The sequence below is a fragment of the Miscanthus floridulus genome, chromosome 7 (genome assembly GCF_019320115.1).
Source record: "Miscanthus floridulus cultivar M001 chromosome 7, ASM1932011v1, whole genome shotgun sequence".
Lineage (NCBI taxonomy): Eukaryota > Viridiplantae > Streptophyta > Magnoliopsida > Poales > Poaceae > Miscanthus > Miscanthus floridulus.
Window position 1 is genome coordinate 122950276 of NC_089586.1, and position 19583 is coordinate 122969858.

At 48.2% G+C, this 19583-nt stretch overlaps 1 protein-coding gene across 1 annotated transcript; it reads right to left on the reverse strand.

The window, feature by feature from the left end:
• Window positions 1–2852: 2852 nt before the first annotated feature.
• Window positions 2853–4265, reverse strand: LOC136464571 (flavonol synthase/flavanone 3-hydroxylase-like). Its single transcript, XM_066463519.1, has 3 exons — window positions 3355–4265; window positions 3162–3214; window positions 2853–3032 (listed from the first exon to the last, which is right to left on the reverse strand). Exons 1-3 carry the CDS (start codon window positions 4132–4134, stop codon window positions 2867–2869), a joined length of 999 nt encoding a protein of 332 aa, XP_066319616.1. The 5' UTR covers window positions 4135–4265; the 3' UTR covers window positions 2853–2866.
• Between the last annotated feature and the right edge of the window lie 15318 nt (window positions 4266–19583).

Below are 19583 nucleotides of genomic sequence, written 5' to 3' on the forward strand. Positions count from 1 at the left end.
TGTACATCCTAGATAGAGTATGTACTAATACTAGCTCCTGTCAAAAGTATGTACGCATACTAGCATCGATCTGTGTCAATGTTTGTGTACTGAGATTCGTATCAAAAAAGTATGTCCACGTACTAGCATACTATTTTTTCTCCTAAAAACGGTTCGTATACTCTATAATAAAATTCCATGAGTATATGAATGTACTCCCAAATATACGCCCAAGTATATGGATATACACACCCAAGTATATGGATATACTAAAATAATCCCCTGAGTTGATATACTCCCGAGTACAAGTATACAAATATACTCATTTTCTTATTAAGTATGTGTCCATACTTTATTCACACAAAAGTATATACGTCAGTAATGAATTTAGTATCCACTTTATTTAAAAGAAACTAACAAACTCACGCCACAAAATATGGACGTGTAATGTCTAGTGGCCTCTTTGTGCGCATGCAAGCGGGCACTGTAATTAGCCAAAAAGAGTATAGTGCTTAGCGGGTTTTAATGGTGGACATGTACCCAATAAGTCTAGTGGGAGTAACTACTCCTAGGAGTATAAAAAACTCACCCTATATATATATATATACTTTTTTTAAAAAAAAGTAGAAATAATTAGAAAAAATCTTGTAATAAGATCTAACATGCATGTGATTTGTGATAAGATCCCAAAGTGATTTTCTGACACTTGTTGGAACATGCTTATGACCTTTTTGGAATGTGACTCTACGTAGTATGTTTTGTTTTTGGAACTTAACTCTTGCAATGTTTTTTGTTTGAATGTGATATAAGTAACACTTTTGTTTGAACATGACATGAGTAACGAACTAACAATTTTCTTTCTTGATTAATGTGACATAAATCAAGCGAATCATATATCATATAGAGAGGTGTGCACACTAACATGACTTATTATGTTATGACCGTGTGACTCTTTGTTTAATGCCTTTTTAGTATGAATAGAGGTAAATTTGTGCATGACATCTTCGGGGAAAATAAGCAAAGCGGTATTACAAAATTGATTTTCAGCAATGAGACCTTTTTTTAGAGGCGTGTCAATTTATAGAGGTGGCTTTTTTCTAGCCGCCTCTAGAAGTCAATTTTAGCCATCTCTAAAAATACGAGCCGCATAGTAAAATTTGAATTCTTCAAACTACTAGGAATGAAGAAACAACCAAAACAGAAGTTGTAGATCTCAAAAGGTTATGTAACTTTGTAGTTGGTAATTTTTTCATTTAAAATCATCTATGCATGGAAAATTATGTTTGAATTTCTCATATTTAGAATTTAAAATTTTCAAACAACATCGGATGGACAAACGACCAAAATCAAGATATAGATCTCGAAAAGTTATAAAACCTTATAGTTGACAATATTTTAGAGTCCCAAATACTCATTTCAAAATCGGATGAAGATAAAATAAAGAAAACGGATATCCCAAATAAACATAAGTGTGTTTATAGGTGGAGTGGTTAGGTGATAAACGCGTGAGGTATGAAGTCACGGGTTCCAACCACGCGTGAGGCGCGTGAAAAAATCACATGGCTTGTGTGGCTGTCTAGTGAGGACTTCTGGGATTTTTTTGCCTTTTTTTGTTATTTTTGGCTCGAATTTTTATTTTCAGAACAACCGATTTATGGAGACGGCTCGAACCGCAACCGTCTCTGTAAATCAATTTTTAGAGGCAGCTCTTGTTCGAAGCCTGAAACCATATTTATAGGGATAACCCACAATTGGTGGCCCAAACCAGACCAGGCGGGCACGTATGCCCAGTATTTTTAATTTATTATTATTATATCTAACCAGGCCGGGCCATTGTCACAAAGAGAGTAGATAACCAGCCCACAATTGGTGGCCCAAACTAAACGACAGCCACGAGCCCACGAGCCAATTCCGTGGCCATGCGCATGCGACTGAAAAACACCACGGTTAGAGCATCTCAAGAGTTTCCTAAATATTTCTCCTAAAAAGTCTATGTTTACTAACTCCTAAAAAGGTTTAGGAGAAAAAAAAGAGTTCATCTCCAATAGTTCCTAATATTTAACTTATAAAAAAAATCAAATGATGATCCCATTCGACGTTTTTTTTCCTCCCGTCCTCTTTTTTTCCACGCATCCTGCTTGAGGCCACCTGTTTGACGATCGCATCCACATCCTGCTTGAGGCCACCTGCTTGACGACGGCCACAGTAGGAAGAGAGCATCCCCACGTGAAATCACCGGCCACCTAAGTGGTTATAGAAGAAGAGAGCACGCTGAGTTAACGTGGGATCAAGGAGGTTGCAGTTCGGACGGACCTCGACAAAGCAGAGGCAAACATTATCGTCGGCGAACTGCTCTAGACGTGGAGGCCGCACATGCGCGTGGCAAGCTGCTCGTCCTGCTCCATCTGCTTGAGCACGCGCTGGATCTACTTGAGCACGAGCTGTCCTCATCGGTGGCCGGGGAGCGCCGGGAGGTGCGCGACGTGGCCGAAGCCGCCGCAGTGCAGGAGATGCGGTGCCGTTGCCCCTCCACGCCGGCTGCTGGACTCTGCAACCTCGCACGCTGCGTCTTTGGAGAAGATTGCTAGGGAAAAAGGTCGCGGGAAATCTTCCCTGCGGTGTGCGAAGGAGGAAGACGCGCGACAGGGAGGATACGTGAACGGGGAGAGCGCGGATCTTTGCACGCGTTGGCCCATTTTTTCCCGAGTCCTAAAAGATTAGGAGTAAATATTAGGAGTTGTTGAAGAGAGTTTTTTTTTTCATCTTTCTAAAAAAATAAGGATTAGGAGGATGTTTATGGAACTCTTGGAGATGCTCTTATGTGACTTATTATACATCAGACTAACACAGAATGACTGAGAAACGGATCCACACGATAACGCCCGAGTTACGTGGGAAGCTTGTTCATCTTGCAGTGCTGGTAGTCCTGGTACTTCTTGGCCTTGTACTTGGCCGGTCTCTCGTCCGTGACCAGCTTCGGGTGCGGCCCGACGACGAGCTCCCCCGGCGGCTCCACGAGCACCGGCCATGACATCCGCGTCTTCTCTTTCGCCCTGTTCGCTTGAGCTTGTTTGGCTGATAGACCATGGCTAAAAGTATTGCTAGCTGACTTAGTGTGAGAGAAAAATAATATTTATTGGTTGAAAAAGTACGGTTTATAAGCTAAATAAGCCTAAGCGAACATGTGCTTGTTCACCGTCGTACGGTGCAGCACCGCCTTGTACGCGCCCCATTGCTGAAAATCTACGCGATTGGTGCATGTGCATGTTCAACGAGACATAAACAAACTCCGTACCAGTTAGTAAGAGTGTCCGCACACCAAAGACGTGGGCGAGCAAGATCATGAGAAGAGAAAAAAATGCTGAGTCGTTGCACGCTTGCCTCTATCTGGTCGCCAATGTGGACGATGAGCGCGTCCGGCACGTACTTGGCGTCGTACCACTGAACATCCTTGAAGACCTGGAGGCCCTGCACGTCGTTGGGCACGAGGACGGTGAGCGTGCTCATGTCGGTGTGCGGCGCGACGCCGAGCGTGAGCTCCGGCTGCGGGCATGGCGGGTAGAAGTTGATCTTCTGCAGGAACACCAGGCCGTCGCCGCCGAACGCCGCCGCCATGGCGCCCTCGTGGAGGCCGAGCCCCAGCGAGAGGTGCTCGAACAGCTCGCGCGTCAGGCGCTGCATGTGGCTGCAATACTCCTCGTTCGCCTCCCTGTACCCGGCGACGGCGAGGCTCTCGGGGCAGACGGCGTGGTCCACCTTCTCCGGCGGCGCGACGACGTGGAAGAAGAAGTCGTTCCACGTCTTCTTGCCCTCGAGGTCCCTCTGCAGCTTGGTGCCGTAGCGCTCGATCTTGCCCGACGCCGGGTCCATGGCGTAGCGCTCCTTCTCCTCCCGCGGCAGCGCGAAGAAGGCCCGCCCAACGCGCTGGAGCTCCGCCACCGCCGCGGAGGGTACGCCGTGGTTCACCACCTGGAACAGCCCCCACTCCCTGGCGGCTACGGCCATGCGCGCGCCGAACCCGGGCTCCGACATGTCGATCACCGGCGCGTCCGGCGCGGCGGGCCCGCGGTCGTGCTCAGACCGCACGAACTCCGGCGGTAGCGCGCCCAGCGACGCCGCCAGCTCCTGCACGCTCTGCTGCGTCTCCTCCCCCATTGCAGGAAGCAGGGCCTTGCGCGCACGCAGGCGCCGGGGAAGAGAGCACTGAATTAATAGTGTAGTGTCGTGGACACAGGACACGAGTGAGTGCCTGAGTGGCGTATGGCACAGACGCGGTGCCGATTGTGTTGGTTGGTGGCTTGGTGCCCGACGTGGCTACCTTGCCATGCTGGTCATTGAACAAGAGATGGAGAGACCTGAGAGCGAGCGCCAAGAAAGGGTGTCGGTGTTTCGATTCACCACATGCTAAATTTCACGTCTAATCCAGATGGCTGTATTTGGAGGACACAAGGATTTATACTAGTTCAGCTGAAATATCCCTACGTCCAGTTTGTTGCTGCTCGTGTTACCTAAACTTGATTTGTAGTAGGAGTTACAAATATGCGAGAGAAAAAGAAGGTCCCAACTCTCTGGTGGAAATAGCGAGTGTCAGTGCAGAAAGTGACCACCACGTAAATATTTATAGTTTTGCTGTACGTTGTGATCGGATATGGTCTAGCACTCAATGACACATAGTTTATACTGGTTCAGGCAACGTGCCCTACGTCCAGTTTGAGTTGATCGGTGACTTTATTTCTAAACCCAGGTGCTCGAAGTTTGCCGTGGGGTTACAAACGAGAGTGAGAAAGATTGGGGTGCAAGAGGTCCAGTCGGACTCTGGTCTGAAGGGCCGAAAGTGACGGGAGCTCCGTTATATGCTAAGTGTTCGAGCGTGCGCTCTGTATAGCTTTAGAGTGTCTAAAGCTAACGGAGGGTGAATCGATGTGAGTGAACTGATCCTCCTAGAGTTGATCGATCTCCTCTTTTTGGAAGAGAGCGCATCCCCTTTTATAGATGAAGGGGATGGCCTTACAAGCGAGAGAGAGAGAGAGTACGTATGCTAATAAGTCTTGTTGCTCAAACCGTCGGATACAAGATGATTGTAGGCGTCCACAATACTGTTGATGCCAGACGCATGTGGGAGGTTTTCACCGTGGTCACCAGGTACGGTAAATGCCGGCGTTCACAACACTGTAGATGCCCAGATGCATGTGGGAGGCCTTACCGCGTTTGCCTGGTATGGAAATTGACGGCGCCCACAACACTGTAGGGTAAATGTCGACGCCCTCAATATTGTTGGGGTTCAGACATGTCTGGAAGGTTGTAGGGTCCCCTTCTGCTATGCCCTGTTGGTACTGTCCTGCAGGTGTACGGGGTATGGTCGTTGGTATTGCTGTTGACTTGAGCGTCCTGCTTTACTTGCTCCGTCTGTTTCCTGGTCCTCACCGAGCGGACATCCCCGGTCGGTTGGTCCAAGTCGGCTCTGACTGCGCCAGTTGGAGAAGAGCTGTAAGTAGAGGTTCGGTGCATCCCCGGTCGGATACGCGGGTCAGAGTCGGCAGCGATGCCTTCCGGTCGGAGAGGAGGGCTAGAGTCAGAAGTGAGGCCTTCCGGTCGGAGAGGCGGGACAGAGTCGAAAGCGGGCGTCGTTCTTCCTTGACTAGGCCTTCTGGTCAGAGGCTGGTTCGCCCTTCTGTCCTATTGTTAGGTTTTTGGACCGGCCCAGGAGTTGCGCGTCGCTCACAACGTTGTCTGCTGGGTCGAGCCTTTGATGGGAAGCCGGTCCATGAGGGACCCTGGGTTTATGAACCCGATAGGAGCCCCCGAGCCCCCGGACGATTCGGGTAGAATCATCTGGGGGATTTTTGTCTTGACGGCGGGTGCGCGCGAGTGCACCCGCGGATGTAGCCCTGAGCCCCCGGGTGATTCAGGTAGAATCGTTTGGGTTTTTTCATGTTGCTTGCTGGGGAATTTTTTGTTTCATCAGTGGGTGCGTGCGAGCGCACCCGTGGGTGTAGCACTCGAGCCTCTAGACGATTCGGACAGAATCGCCTGGGGTGTTTTGTCAGCGGGCGTGAGTGTGTGCACTTTTGTGTGCATAGCCTCCTTTTTCCAGTTTCTGATCTATCGTTTCTAGGAGCGTGGTCCTAGGTGTTTGGTCGTGGCCGAGGGACTGGGCGAATCAGAATCATGGATCCGGGCATCGAGCGAGTCAGAGTCGCTAACCAAGGCGTCTGGCGTGCCAAGGGATCGGATGAGATGGACTCACGGATCCAGGCGTCGGACGCGCCAGGGGATCGGGCGAGTCGGAGTCGCGGATCTAGGTGTTGGGCACGCCGTGGGATCAGGCGAGTCGGAGTCACGGATCAGGCGTCAGGCGCACTGTGGAATCAGTAAGTCGGAGTCGTGGACCCAGACGCAGCCGAGGCGTTGGGCGTAGCTGACGGATAGTTGAGGGATCGGGCGAGACAGACTTGTGGACCTAGGCGTGCAGCCGAGGGATCGGGCGAGTCAGAGTCATGGATCTAGGCGTCGGGCGCGAGTCGCGGATCCAGGCGTCTAGCGCACCGTGGGATCGAGCGAGTTGGAGTCGTGGATCAGGCGTCGGGCGCGCCGTGGCATCGGCGAGTCAGAGTCATGGATCAGGCATCGGGGCGCTGAGGGATCAGGCGAGTCAGAGTCATGAACCTAGGCGGAGCCGAGGCATTGGGTGTCTTGAGCCCCTGAGCCCTGTTGGGCTTGGTAGGGGTCCGTTGAGTTTTGTGCGTTACCCCATCCACGGTTTCTCGCAACCGGAGGGGCTGAGCTAACGTCGCTTGCCTCGATGGCTCGAGTGACGCTCTCGGTGAGCTCGCTAACGAGCATGTTCAAGTGAAGTCTGGGTCCATTATTTGTGACGGCATCGACATAGCCCTCATGTTGCACTACACTGCTCCTTAACCCACAATCCGGTAGATGCCTGTGTCGTTCCGGAGACCGACCCGGGTGGCCCGCTGGCCTCCCCTCGATGGAGATTCTATGGGCAAGGCTAGAGGTTAGGATCGAATGAGAAGGTTGAGATGACCCTGTCTGCTTCGGGGCAGACTAGGCAAGGGCCACTCGGGGCTCATCTGCTTTTTCTCTGCTGGCTCTGTTTGACACGAGGTGGCCTCGAGCCCTTCATGGGCCGGCCTTCGAACCCCGGTCGGTCGTTGCTCATGTTGAATGAGGCAACTGCCGCTTCATGACGCAACACGGAGCGTTGTGATGCATTTAACTGCATATGCAATGTTCTGGATGTATGGAATGAATGAATGCATTGTATGAATGACAGTAGATGAATGAATGATCATATAAAGAAATAGTGGGGGTCAGTAATGTTACCTTAATGACTTGAGAGACGGGGTTTGAGGAGCTCCAATAGGAAATGTCCGACCAGGATCCGCACTCGTCGTTCATGACGGAATCAGCATGGCCCACATGGGGCATCCCTCTGCTCCTTACCTATCTTTTGTCGTTCGCCTGAGCTGTCCGATCGATTGAGGAAGCCCGTTGGTCTCTCCTGAGCGGAGATCCCGTAGTTTAGGCCTTTCCAAGTCCCGCCTGGGAAGACAGAGGGCCTCCTACGTGCAGTTGCGCCTTGATTTCTCATGCCTGGCATGTGGTAGTGGTGGGCCATACCCTAGCCACGTCCTGTCTGACTAGGCACCACTCCGTTGGATAGGATGTGTCCCATCAGTCAGGGCGCGTCCCGTCGTATCCCATCTGCATTGAATGGAGGAAGGGAGGGGGGTTTCGCCCCTGTCATTTTGCCTTTCCCTAATCATTGCGCCTTTTCTAACTATTGTGCCTCCTTTAAGTAGGGGAAGAGAGAGGGCTTTTGTTCCGTTCCTTCGCCTATTCCTCATCTGTTGCCTCTTCTCCTTCTTCCTTCTCGCCAAGAGCGTTTGAGTGTCGCGGTGGTTCCTAGGAGAGAAAAGGGGGAGAGCGAGGGAGAGGAGAAAACTTATAGATCCATTCATGAATCTAGAGTGCAATATCGAGCTAGAGGTCATCCGTCATGAGGGAGTCGGTGCTGACCACCTTTGCCGAGAAGGAGATTCTGCCGCTGAAGGAGGTGGCGCACTAGAGGGCTCCTACGGGGGAGGATTTCCCATGACCTCAGGACGGTGTCGATGCGGGACCCATGGGGTTTCCCATGGAGAAGAGAGAAGAAAACCTAGTCCAACTAGGATTCCCTACATGTAATCCTACTAGAACTAGTTACACGTAATCCTACTAGGATCTCTACTTTGTAACTGACTAGGACTCCCGCCTCTCCTGGACTAAGGAGGGCAGGGGTCCCTAGATCAAGAGAGATAACCGATAGAGTTCAAGACAACAATTGTACAACACAACTCTTCATAATCAATCCAACGCAAAGGCTAACACCGACTGGACGTAGGGCTATTACTCGATCCACGATCGAGGGCCTGAACCAAGATAAATCGACTGTCTCTTGCATTAACCATCGAGTTCCGCATACGCTGAAGCCTGAACATACTGCCCTGGGTACCCCCATGGCAGGCTATCGGTGGTCAAACATCAACAGCTGGCGCGCCAGGTAGGGGCTTTCGGCGCAATTGCATTCGAGAGCTCGATGGACCTCAAGATCACTACAATATTGGTTGGGACAACATGCAAGCGTGCTCTACAGTGCAGTACATCTATCTACTTGGACACCACCAATTACTCGGCTATGTATAGGGCTTGATCGACAAGCAAGATAGTTATTGGAACTTACACGTACACCGATGGCCGTTTTTGACTCGGACAAGCTAAACCATATCTGTCTCGGCTTCATGCTATTCGACGTGTGTTGTCCATTCCCGGGCCTCGGTGACGCCACTACACAGCACATGTGGGCAAGGGAGTCCAACTTCTACGAGTCAATATACATGGAAGCCAATTGCTGAGGCTTCTTACCAACGGATCGACACGCAGCAACGACCACAACAACAACTCGATGGCTACTTCGATAGTTCAACTACTCGGACCTGACACACAAGTTGGGGATGGGTTCCGAGTACTCGGCAACAATCGTCCACTAATCAAGCTAAGTCACTTTTTTAAATTATTTTTTCTCTGGCTTGTTTCAGCATGATTGACCAATGCGCACAACACGTGCTCTACTCGCTAGAGGGCAGCAAACTCTTGCGCACAATCGTGCTCTCTTTTTTTCACAACGACGACTACTCATTTTTGTCTTCTCTCAAAGTCACTAATCTTCTCGAGCAGAACACACCTTAATTCATGAAAGCCTCAGGTGCACCTGTTACGCCTAAGTGCCAGCACACATACATGAGACAAAGATCTTAGCCATGCAAATGGCAGTGCCCATACGCGTAAACAAGACAAAGATCTCACACATGCAGTGGCTGCACCTAAACAGGGACTGAGAGCCTAAACGTAACAGGCTAACTACTCGGGAGAGATGTGACCGAAATAAGAGCATGACACAAATCACTGAATAAATTTCAGTAGTTTCAATATTCTACAAATATGCTATATAATGTATGCATCTTTTCTTTCAGAACAAGCCTCGGCAATGACGCTCCAGTACGCTAAGCATACCTCCAATGGCTCAGCTAGCTTCCAAGCTCGGGGGCTACAACAGGAGAAGTTCTCAGTCCTTACCAAGACAAATTCAGAAAGAACCCGGATCGATCAGAAAACAACCCAGATAAGGGGAGCTACATCTATACCATGAGATCAGGAAAAACATGCTCCTAAGAGCTAGCCCAGAAACAACCTGGTTTGATCAAAAAAGAACCCCAACAAGATGCGACAAGAACCAAGACAAACGCTTAGAAAGAACACGGATCGATCATAAAACAATCCCGAAGAGGTGCTGCAAGTACCAAGACAAATTCAGAAAGAACCCGAATTGATCAGAAAACTACTCGGATAAGGTACATACAAGTTCAGAAAGAACCTGGACGAAGTGCAAACAACCTGGAAGAGGTACATCAAGAACCAGAGAAGTCTAGAAACGACCTGGATGAATATAAACAACTCGGAAGAGCATCACGGCTTAGTTAAACACTAAGCTTGGGGGCTCGACATTTGCTTCAACTACGCCTAGGGGCTCGAATTCAAGGATGAAAGACCAAGAATACAAGTACTTAAGACTACAACAAAGACAACACATCAAGACCCTTCATCCGATTTCTATTCTAAAGAAAAAGTACTCGGAGATGGCTCGGGGGCTGCGGGATACATAACCCCAAAAATTTTTGAAGATAAGAATCTGGACCCTCCAACTTTTGCAAGCAAAAGCAAGAGGCTCGGGGGCTACACTCAGTGAGTGCAATTTTTATGAAAAATTGCACCCACCGAAAAAGAACTCAGAGCAACCAAGAAGACTAAAGGGACCCTCTAGCTTCTTGTCCCAACAAGCAAGAGGCTCGAGGGCTACACTTACTGAGTGCACTTTTGTCCAAAAGTGCACATCAGCCGAAGAAAAGACAAAGAAGACCATCTCAAGGTTTCACTTCAGAAGAACCTGGAACGGATTTACAACAACTCAACGAAGACCAAGAAGAACAAGAAGGCTTCTGAAGCTCATCCATGAAATGCTCGGGGGCTTGTCAATGCGGGACCCATGGGGTTTCCCACGGAGAAGAGAGAAGAAGACCTAGTCCAACTAGGATTCCCTACATGTAATCCTACTAGGACTAGTTACACGTAATCCTACTAGGATCTCTACTTTGTAATTGACTAGGACTCCCGCCTCTCCTGGACTATATAAAGGAGGGCAGGGGTCCCTAGATCAAGAGAGATAACCGATAGAGTTCAAGACAACAATTGTACAACACAACTCTTCATAATCAATCCAATGCAAAGGCTAACACTAACTAGACGTAGGGCTAAGGCCTAAAGAGACCCTTGATGGAAAGCCCGAAGCTCTTAATGTCGTGAAGCAGTCCAATCTGGTATGCTTCCCTCTCTTTACTTCCGTGTTCTTTTTTCCTTTTGCTCTCCTGTATCTTGACTTTGAGTCATCCATTCCATAGGGACTTGGAGTTTACAAGTCCCGACCGCACCTTCCGAAGGGGCCAGAGGGCGCAGCTTGGCAAGCTGCCCTAAAGGAGGTGGCGGATGCCAAGAAGAAGAAGAGAGCTGAGGAGGCTCGACGGAAGCATGAGAAGGAGATGGAGATCGCCCAGCGTGTGTGGGCCAGGGAAAATAGGAGTGACGTTGAGTCAGAGCTCGAGTCGAAGGACCCCTTAGAGGTGGGGGGATGACATGATATCCTTTGAGGCGTCATCACCGCGCTCTTCAGAGGCGTCGTTGGCTTTGTCCTCGCCCGCTGCGGGTGTGGCGGGGTAAGCCTGGCGGTCGGAAGAGCAGGTTCGCACCCCGCGCGTCGGTGGTGTCGGCGCCAACGTGCGACCCACAACGGGAGAATGCCCTGCTAGCTGCTTCGATCAGCGCACCCTGAGCAGGAGGTGGCATCGATTCATGGGCCAAGCAGAAGCCAGTCGGATCGACTTCGCCCCGGTCGAAGTGAGGGGGCGCGGGTTGCATCCTGCGGGAGGTCCCCATCCGATGGGCCCACTGCTAGTTGGTCGGGGCTTTAGAGCCCTACCGCTTGTGTCTTGGTATGTATTCTTTATCCCTTTTTGATCTGATAGCTGAGTTTTTGTAGTGTGACTGACCTTGTCCTTTTTGACAGTGGCTAGATGCTGACGGGACTGAGCGTTGCCCCAACTTCCATGCGGGAGGATTAGAGGCCTACCTAGTAGCACGCCATAGCAAGCGACGGGGAGAGTAGGGTGGCGGCGACGCGTCCTTCCCCTTTGGGGCAGTGCCTTCCTAGTCGGTCGCTAGTATGGCGGCAGCGGTAGAGGTGATGGTGGCGATCTCAGCGGCAGTGGAGGCTACATCGGAGGTGACCCTTGTGGCCCCTCCACCACCAGCTATGAAGGAAGAGGAGAGGGAGACCGGGCTCCCTGCCTCATCGGGCGGAGGGCTACATAGCTCACCCTCCTAGTCGAAGCTGGAGGTGCCAGGGGGAGATGCAGCCAGGCCAGAGCCAGAACGTCTATCGGTGGCCCATGAAATCAAGGTGGTGGAGATCCCCTACGATGGCGAAGCAGGTGATGAGGTGGAGCTACCAGCGCCATCACAGGAGCTAGCAGTGGTATGGTTGTCGGCTGGGCCTTCTAGTGGGCTGGGGGCCACCGACCTGGTGTGGCCCTGCCCTGAGGACCTGAGGAAGGTTTGGTTCATCCTTCGGGATGAGCAGGAGTGTCAGCTCTAGGATGTGCTTGGGGGAGAGGACTTGTGATGGAGTCCAATCTCGCCCAAACCAGGGTGAAGCTGGAGGAGGCCCTAGAGCGGGTCAAGTCCGTCCAGCAGGCGGTCTTGGTCGACCTACCTCATGTCATAGAGGTGAGTTTTTTGTGTTCGTCCTTGACTCCTTGGTCTTTTGTTGGTTGCCTCAGCATGCTTGCTTCTTGTTCTGTAGGGTCTAGAGGAGATGTCGAGCCACAAGTCTTGTTTCCTCTAGATGGAGCACGCCCGAGTCACCGAGCTAGAGTCCGCCCGCCATGAGTCCCAAGACCAGGCGATAGAGGTGGCCGAGGCATGGGCGGCGGAGCTACTCGTGGTGGAGCGGGCGACCACCACCGAGCGAGGGATTGAGGCGGCGAAGGTCTGCCAGGTGGAGACCAAGGCGATGCTATAGAAGTCCCTATCGGAGACCAAGGTGGTTCTCCAGTGTAATCTAGAGACCCTGGATATGGAGCAGAAGGCCCTAGAGTTAGAGCGAAAGGTCCAGTCAGAGGCCGACCAGGAAGTGCTCGTGCTCTGGGGCCGGGTGCTTGGGACTGAGGAGTTGAACTCCCGGTTGCACGAGCAGGTGACTTAGTAGGAGTAGGGACTCTCCATCCTCAAGAACACTTGCCTTGGTACGTACCCTCTATGCTTTTGGTGTCTTGGTTTTTTCCTTTAGCCTGCTTCTAAGCTTGTCATCCTTCTTCTAGAGCTAGGCGGAAAGGTGGAGTCATTAGAGCGGGACCTAGGGACGGCCAAGGCATCGATTGGCCAGAATGCGGAGGCGCTGGCCAAGTCCCTTGAAGAGCAATGTGCTCTTGAGGGGGAACTTGACCAGATATGCAATGTTGTCCAGCTCATTGTCTTAGAGGTATTTGGGTCAGCGCCAAGTACCAGCGCGCCCGCCATCCCGCTGGCGGAGGTTCCGGATGAGGTTTGGGTCCTCATCACCAATGGGATGTTCTATGGGACGTCGAGGGTGCTAACCTCGGTGGCGATGCACCATCTGGACCTAGACTTCACCACCATCTACAGTGGGTACACCAATGGCTAGAGCGCGGAGGACATCCACTCGCTTGGGGAGAGCTTGCTACCACATGCACAGTTGGTGGCCGAGCAAGTCTTCGCATAGTGGGTGATGGATGCCCACCGTGCGAACGCAGCCGAAGGCACACGCCAAGAGGACATCACTCGACCTACAGATGGAGTGGAGCCTAGGTAGGAGGTGAACATCGCCCCACCTCTGACCGAGCCAAACGTTGTCCAGCCAGAGAGCGAGCGGGCCCTACCTTCATTGGTCGAGCCGGTAGCCAATGCCGTCGGGAAGCCGCATTAGAAGTTTAGAGTAGAAATACTTTAGCAAATGTAAGAGATAATGTCATGGGGGAGCCCCTTGTGTAAAGTGTTTTTGTGTATTCATGAATACAACAACTTTGTTTTTGTGATGGAACTACTTCGCTCGGGGAAGCTTGTCCCATCCGTTCCTTATTTTTACCTTAGCATAATTTTGTTTTTTATTCTTTCTTTTTTGCATCTACCTGTTCATCCCATAGGCTACAACCTTAAGAGCCTAGGTGTGGCCTGGGAGGCTCAGCTACTTGAAACCATAGGTAGAGGCGGGGTGCGATCGGTCGGAATATTTAAAGCAAAGTTACGTAAGGTAATTAAAGGAACGGACTACCCTTTCGTTCAGGAAAAAAATGTATTTATCATATGATAGTAAAAAAGAGAGGTGGTATTGCACCCCCATGGAGCCCCCGAGCGACTCGGGCTGAAAGTGTTCGGGTCGGGGTGTAACAGAACCGACCAAATCATAAGAACGTAAGTACAAAAACAATCACCGAAGCGATCAAATTCCTGTACTTAAGCTCCCATAATCCCGGTAGTCCAGAAATCACGAAGGATTTCAACCAACTCTCGACATACAAACCAAGATCGTAGTGATTCAACACAACGCATCATCCATTACAACATTTCATAATAAGCATTCGGATTACATCCATCAGAGTTTAAATAGAATATTACAAACCAAGTTTGAGTGTGCGAAAGCAACATAGTTTAGTACAAAACATCATAGTTTTCAATTACATTGCCAAGTCTGAGTCATGTCCCACAAAAGCATTATTAGGTACGAGAACTAGTAGAGACCGCGCCCAATGGTCTAGTCTTCATCCCCAGCTGGGAGAAGGTAGTACTTACAGCAACCAAAGTAGAACTGGTCATCTGCAACAGGTGGGAGATAAACCCTGAGTATGGGAAGGTACTCTGCTAGACTTACCCATCAAAACCAGAAATAAAAGACACCAACAATCATGCAAGGCTTATGAGGTGGGCTAGCTTGACATAGTTGCATAAAAGAGCTTGTGATTATAGTAACCAATTTAAACTTAGCATCAAGCTTATCATCATTTACCTGTCCACTAGATTAGCACCTGTACTAGAGCACTCACTTATTAGGAGCAAACAATATTAACCATAGCAGGTATAATAAGGCTATCATCATCATATCATCAATTCTGAACCATTATGTTATTTAGTGTATCTACATTGGAGATAAGCCCATCAAGTTCTCACTAACCGGGAGAGACGGCGATTTGAATCGAATTACAACTTAGCTGAGGGGGTATTCCTAACTCTCACCCTGGCATACTTAGCAAGGGTAGCCGTGGGTTACCTTTGGTACAACTTAGGAACCAAATTCGTGGGTTCGATCAGCGCCAGCGCTCTCAGGGATTACCCTTCTACTAGGACGATCAGGACTTTTAAATCACCTGCCCTTGGACTCACGCCTACGGCTCCCTTCCGAGGCATACTTTATACTTATCGACTCCCGGCCTGAGTTGAGCTACTCGGCTTCGTGGTCGGTCTTCAGACCTAGCCAACTAAGAGAGAGGCATGCATTCAACATGAACAGGAAAGGCTCTAAGATTCAGTCCTTAATTGACACAGACAGAGTCACTGTAAACCGGCAAGCCTCCGCCCGGTCTCCATTTCAAATTAAGACTGGTTCTTTTCTACGATAGCAAATATAGCCAACCGTGCCATATGTATCTTCCTATATCTCGCAGGTGACAGGAAATCACCTGACTTCTACCGTGTTTAAGCAGGCCTAAGCACTACACGAGCCTGAGCTACATAGGATTCAGGGTAACAATATCTGGACAAGGATTGGGTAACCAATGCAGCAAGTGTTTGCATCCAACACCTAAACTTAATGCAACAATATATGTATATATATATAACAATAATACTGTAACTGCATTTCGGAAATTAGGAGGCTTAATATGCTCCGGGGCTTACCTTTCACAAAGTTGCAAGGACGGTGATCCGAGCACTCAACGGCGACCTCGTCTGGCACTTCTCGTGAAGGCGGCACCTTCTGAACCTCCGGTGTCGGCTGCTGCTGCTCGCTCGGTTCCTCGAATTCCAGCAGTGTTACTCCCTCCGGTACACCTATTGCATGTCGATGCATGAGATAAATACCATGGATGCATAAGGAATGACATGATGCTCATGATGAATGAATCACAGTAAATTTTTGACAAAAACATCACTGGACACTCGTTTACCGAGTAAAATAGCTCTATTCAAATCACTTTAAGCATGTATCTAACTTAACTTAAAGAACAAGATCAACTTACCTAACTTGCATAACCTAAGATAAAGATGCTCATCTTTAGTTAAAGGCCTAACACCTAGGAACATTACCACAAACTTAGAAATAGTAAAGGTATACATAATTTAATATTTAAAGTTTCATATGCATACAAGTAGTCCCTTAATTCAATCACAACCAGAGTTCTACAATTCCAAATGACTTGTATGAGGACATTCTAGAAAGCTTATGAAATTTTCTACAAATCAATGGTAAACAGCAAAGCATGATTCTTATGTTAACCAAATCAATTTCCAGTAAACCTAGAATCTATCCAGAAATGACAGGGTTACTAGCTTAATCATTTAATGATGATGCAAAAGCATAATTTGACCAAGCCAAGTTAACCAACTTGTTGCACATACCAGAGAAACACTAGAAAGTATAGTGCCAACTTCTAAATAAATTATTTAATATCCTTTTCAAATTTATTTAGTTAATTAAGTAATTAAAGCAATATATAGCAAAACTATTCATAAAAATCTACAAAAATTACAGTAGCTATCTCATGCTTCACATAGACTACCATAAAAATTTCAAAGCCATTGAGCAAGCAAAACTTGCTGTATCCAAAATAACATGTGGCATGTCCATTTTTTGCATAATTAGGAAACCCTAATGAAAAGTGTCAAGCAACAGATTTCTCATTTTTCCTAGCATCATTCTAGCATAAGAACCTTACTCACCAAATTTTACCTATACTCACCAAATTTTACCTATACTAGATCTATAGAAAAATTATGAAAATTCACACAAGATCCATCCATTGATAAAAAGAAATTCTATAACTCAAAAACTATACATGCACTAGCTCTAAAATTTTAACCAAAGCTTCTACTAAGCAATAATAGATAACCCACAAAATTTCATAATTTTTGACCACAGAAACTCAAGCTAAAATTCAAACAAGTTTGCATGCATCTAAAAACACATTTCAAAGTCCTATTTCATTCATCCAAAATTTCTAAAACATGTGCTCATATAATATTTTTATTAAATACTAGACATTACTAGGAACTCAACAAAATTGGAACCATAGCATTTGGAGCTACCAATTAGGAGATACAATTTTTTGAATCATGCACACAATTCTGTGAAAAACAAAATAAACAAAACCAAAAACACGAATATCAACTTCGCAACTGGGCCGGCCCGGACAGATCCGGCAGCCCACAAAGCCCATGCCCACATACGCCAGTGCGGCCCAGAAGCAGCGCAGCCCAGGTCAGGCTCCCGCCTCTGTGCTTCAGCGACTGATGATGGGGACCCACACGTCAGTGACAGAAACAGGGGAGGAGGAACGGACGGTGGCGTAGTTCGTCGCCGGTGGCTTCTCCGGCGAAGGCAACGGTGCCAACATGTTTGCCTCACCCAAGAGCACCTAGGGGAACCATTTATTGCAGCTAATGACTTAGCTAGAGGGGGTGGTGATGGCCACGGTGGCGCACGGCCTCGGCAAGGCCGGCTTTAGCGAGGCTATGGCGTCATGACCCTAGTGGCACACTCAATGAGCTTCAGCGTCACACACAGAGGCTAGCACAAGGGAGAGAAGGGGCGATAAGGGGCTCGAGCAGCACGGCCACGTGCGAGCTCGGTCGGCGGTGGTCATGGTGACCTGGTGGAGCCGTGCTCACGGGGAGGTCTACCTGAGGTGAAAATGGAGTGGCGGTGGTGTCGTAGGCGTAGAGAAGTTCATGGTGGGGCTGTGGCTTGGATGAATCGGTTAGTGGCACTCGGTGATGGTGGATTTGGCTCGGCGGCGTCACGGTGTCCCGGTCGCCATGCTCATGGAGGAAGGGGACGGTAGTGAGGGAAATGGCGAGACGTAGTGAGAGTGGCGAGGAGTTGGCCTTCTTCTAGAGCTCGGACGTGCGACGTGGAGCCTTCGACAGAGCCTGCGCACCACGCGGCGAGCGTCACCTGAGTCGATCGGCCACCGTGCTCACTGAACATTTTCAGAAACATTGTGATTCAGTCATCGATTGATCCAACTGACAGCGAGTATTCCTTGTGTCAACATGGCTAAACCAATGACCCTTGGCAAAAACTATGTACAAGAAATTTGTAGGTGTACCATCCATCTACAATTTCTTTTCAAGGACCATGACCTAATTCTCCATGGATCAGCAGTTACATCAAGCCAAAGTGGGCTTGATCCAACTGAAATTGCAGTTAAGACTTAGCATATTTTTCAGTGTTGAAATCAGCATGAAATTTTGACTTGTGGGCCATGTTTGAGCATGTTCTAGCCATTTTCATGAAATGATCATAAAACAACTTTTGTTCCTTAATAAATTAGCTACAACTTTGGTAAAGAGTGCACAGCCATGCAAAGTTTCCAATTTGGTCTTTTGAATTAGTCAAACAGTGACACTCCAAGGGTTATTAAAAGTCAAACCTTCACTTGAGGGCATTTTGGTCATTTTGATCTACATGAACAATGTCCCAACAAGTAACCTAAGTGTAGTTAAGGTGTAATAGACCATAATCAACCACTTTACAAAATTGTTATACCAACTTTTAATGATCACATGTGATAAAGCAACTAAAACAAGCAATTCACTCATATGTTGCAATGCAATGTTTCACATGTTGCATGAATTTATTGTTATTCTATACTTGTCACATTACTACCATGTTGCCATGTTTCAAGGTATGAGAAACTCAGGTTGCATTCACATGTTACACCATTACTATTCACAACCCTCAAGTATGAAACATACACAATTGGAAAATGTTGCATATGCATGTTTCAGTAACAAAGGCATGATGAGATAGATGATGCACATATTTATGAAATGAAATGCAATTAGTAGACGCCAAACACCTAGGGTGTTACAACCCTCCCCCCTTAGAAAAATCTCGTCCCGAGATTTAGAAAGCGTACCATTTAGTATAGAAAGTTGGATGATTTTCTTTTAAATAATCTTCCTGCTCCCATGTTGCATCCCGTTCACTATGATTACTCCAAACTACTTTGTATAACTTAACCACTCGTGTACGAGTCACTCTTTCTTGAGTATCTAGAACTTGCACGGGCTTTTCCTCATAAGAAAGATCAGATTTCAAGTTGACTTTTCTTGTCGCTATTCTTTCCTCGGGAATACGAAGACGCTTCTTTAGCTGGGACACATGGAATACCAGGAATATAGCTCCCATTTCACGTGGTAGATCGAGTTTATTGGCTACTCTTCCACTTTTCTCGATAATGCGGTAAGGTTCAACATATCGAGGCTCCAGCTTCCTTTTAATTCCAAAACGTTTTACTCTTTTCATAGGGGATACCTTCAGATAAATATGATCACCTACTTCAAACTCAATAGGTTTTCTTCTTTTGTCAGCGTAGCTCTTTTGTCTAGCCTGAGCGGCAGTCATATTCTTCTGTATAGTTTGGACTTGCTCTTCGGCTTCTTTTACAAAATCAATACCATAGAATCTTCTTTCTCTGGGTTTCACCTAGTTCAAAGGAGTTCTACACTTGCGGCCATAAAGAGCTTCAAAAGGAGCCATTTTGATACTCTCTTGATAACTGTTGTTATAAGAGAATTCAGCGAGAGATAACCAGTCCTCCCAAGAGCCTTTGCAAGAGATAAGACAAGCCCTAAGCATGTCTTCAAGAATTTGATTAACACGCTCAGTCTGTCCTGATGTTTGCGGATGATAGGCAGAACTG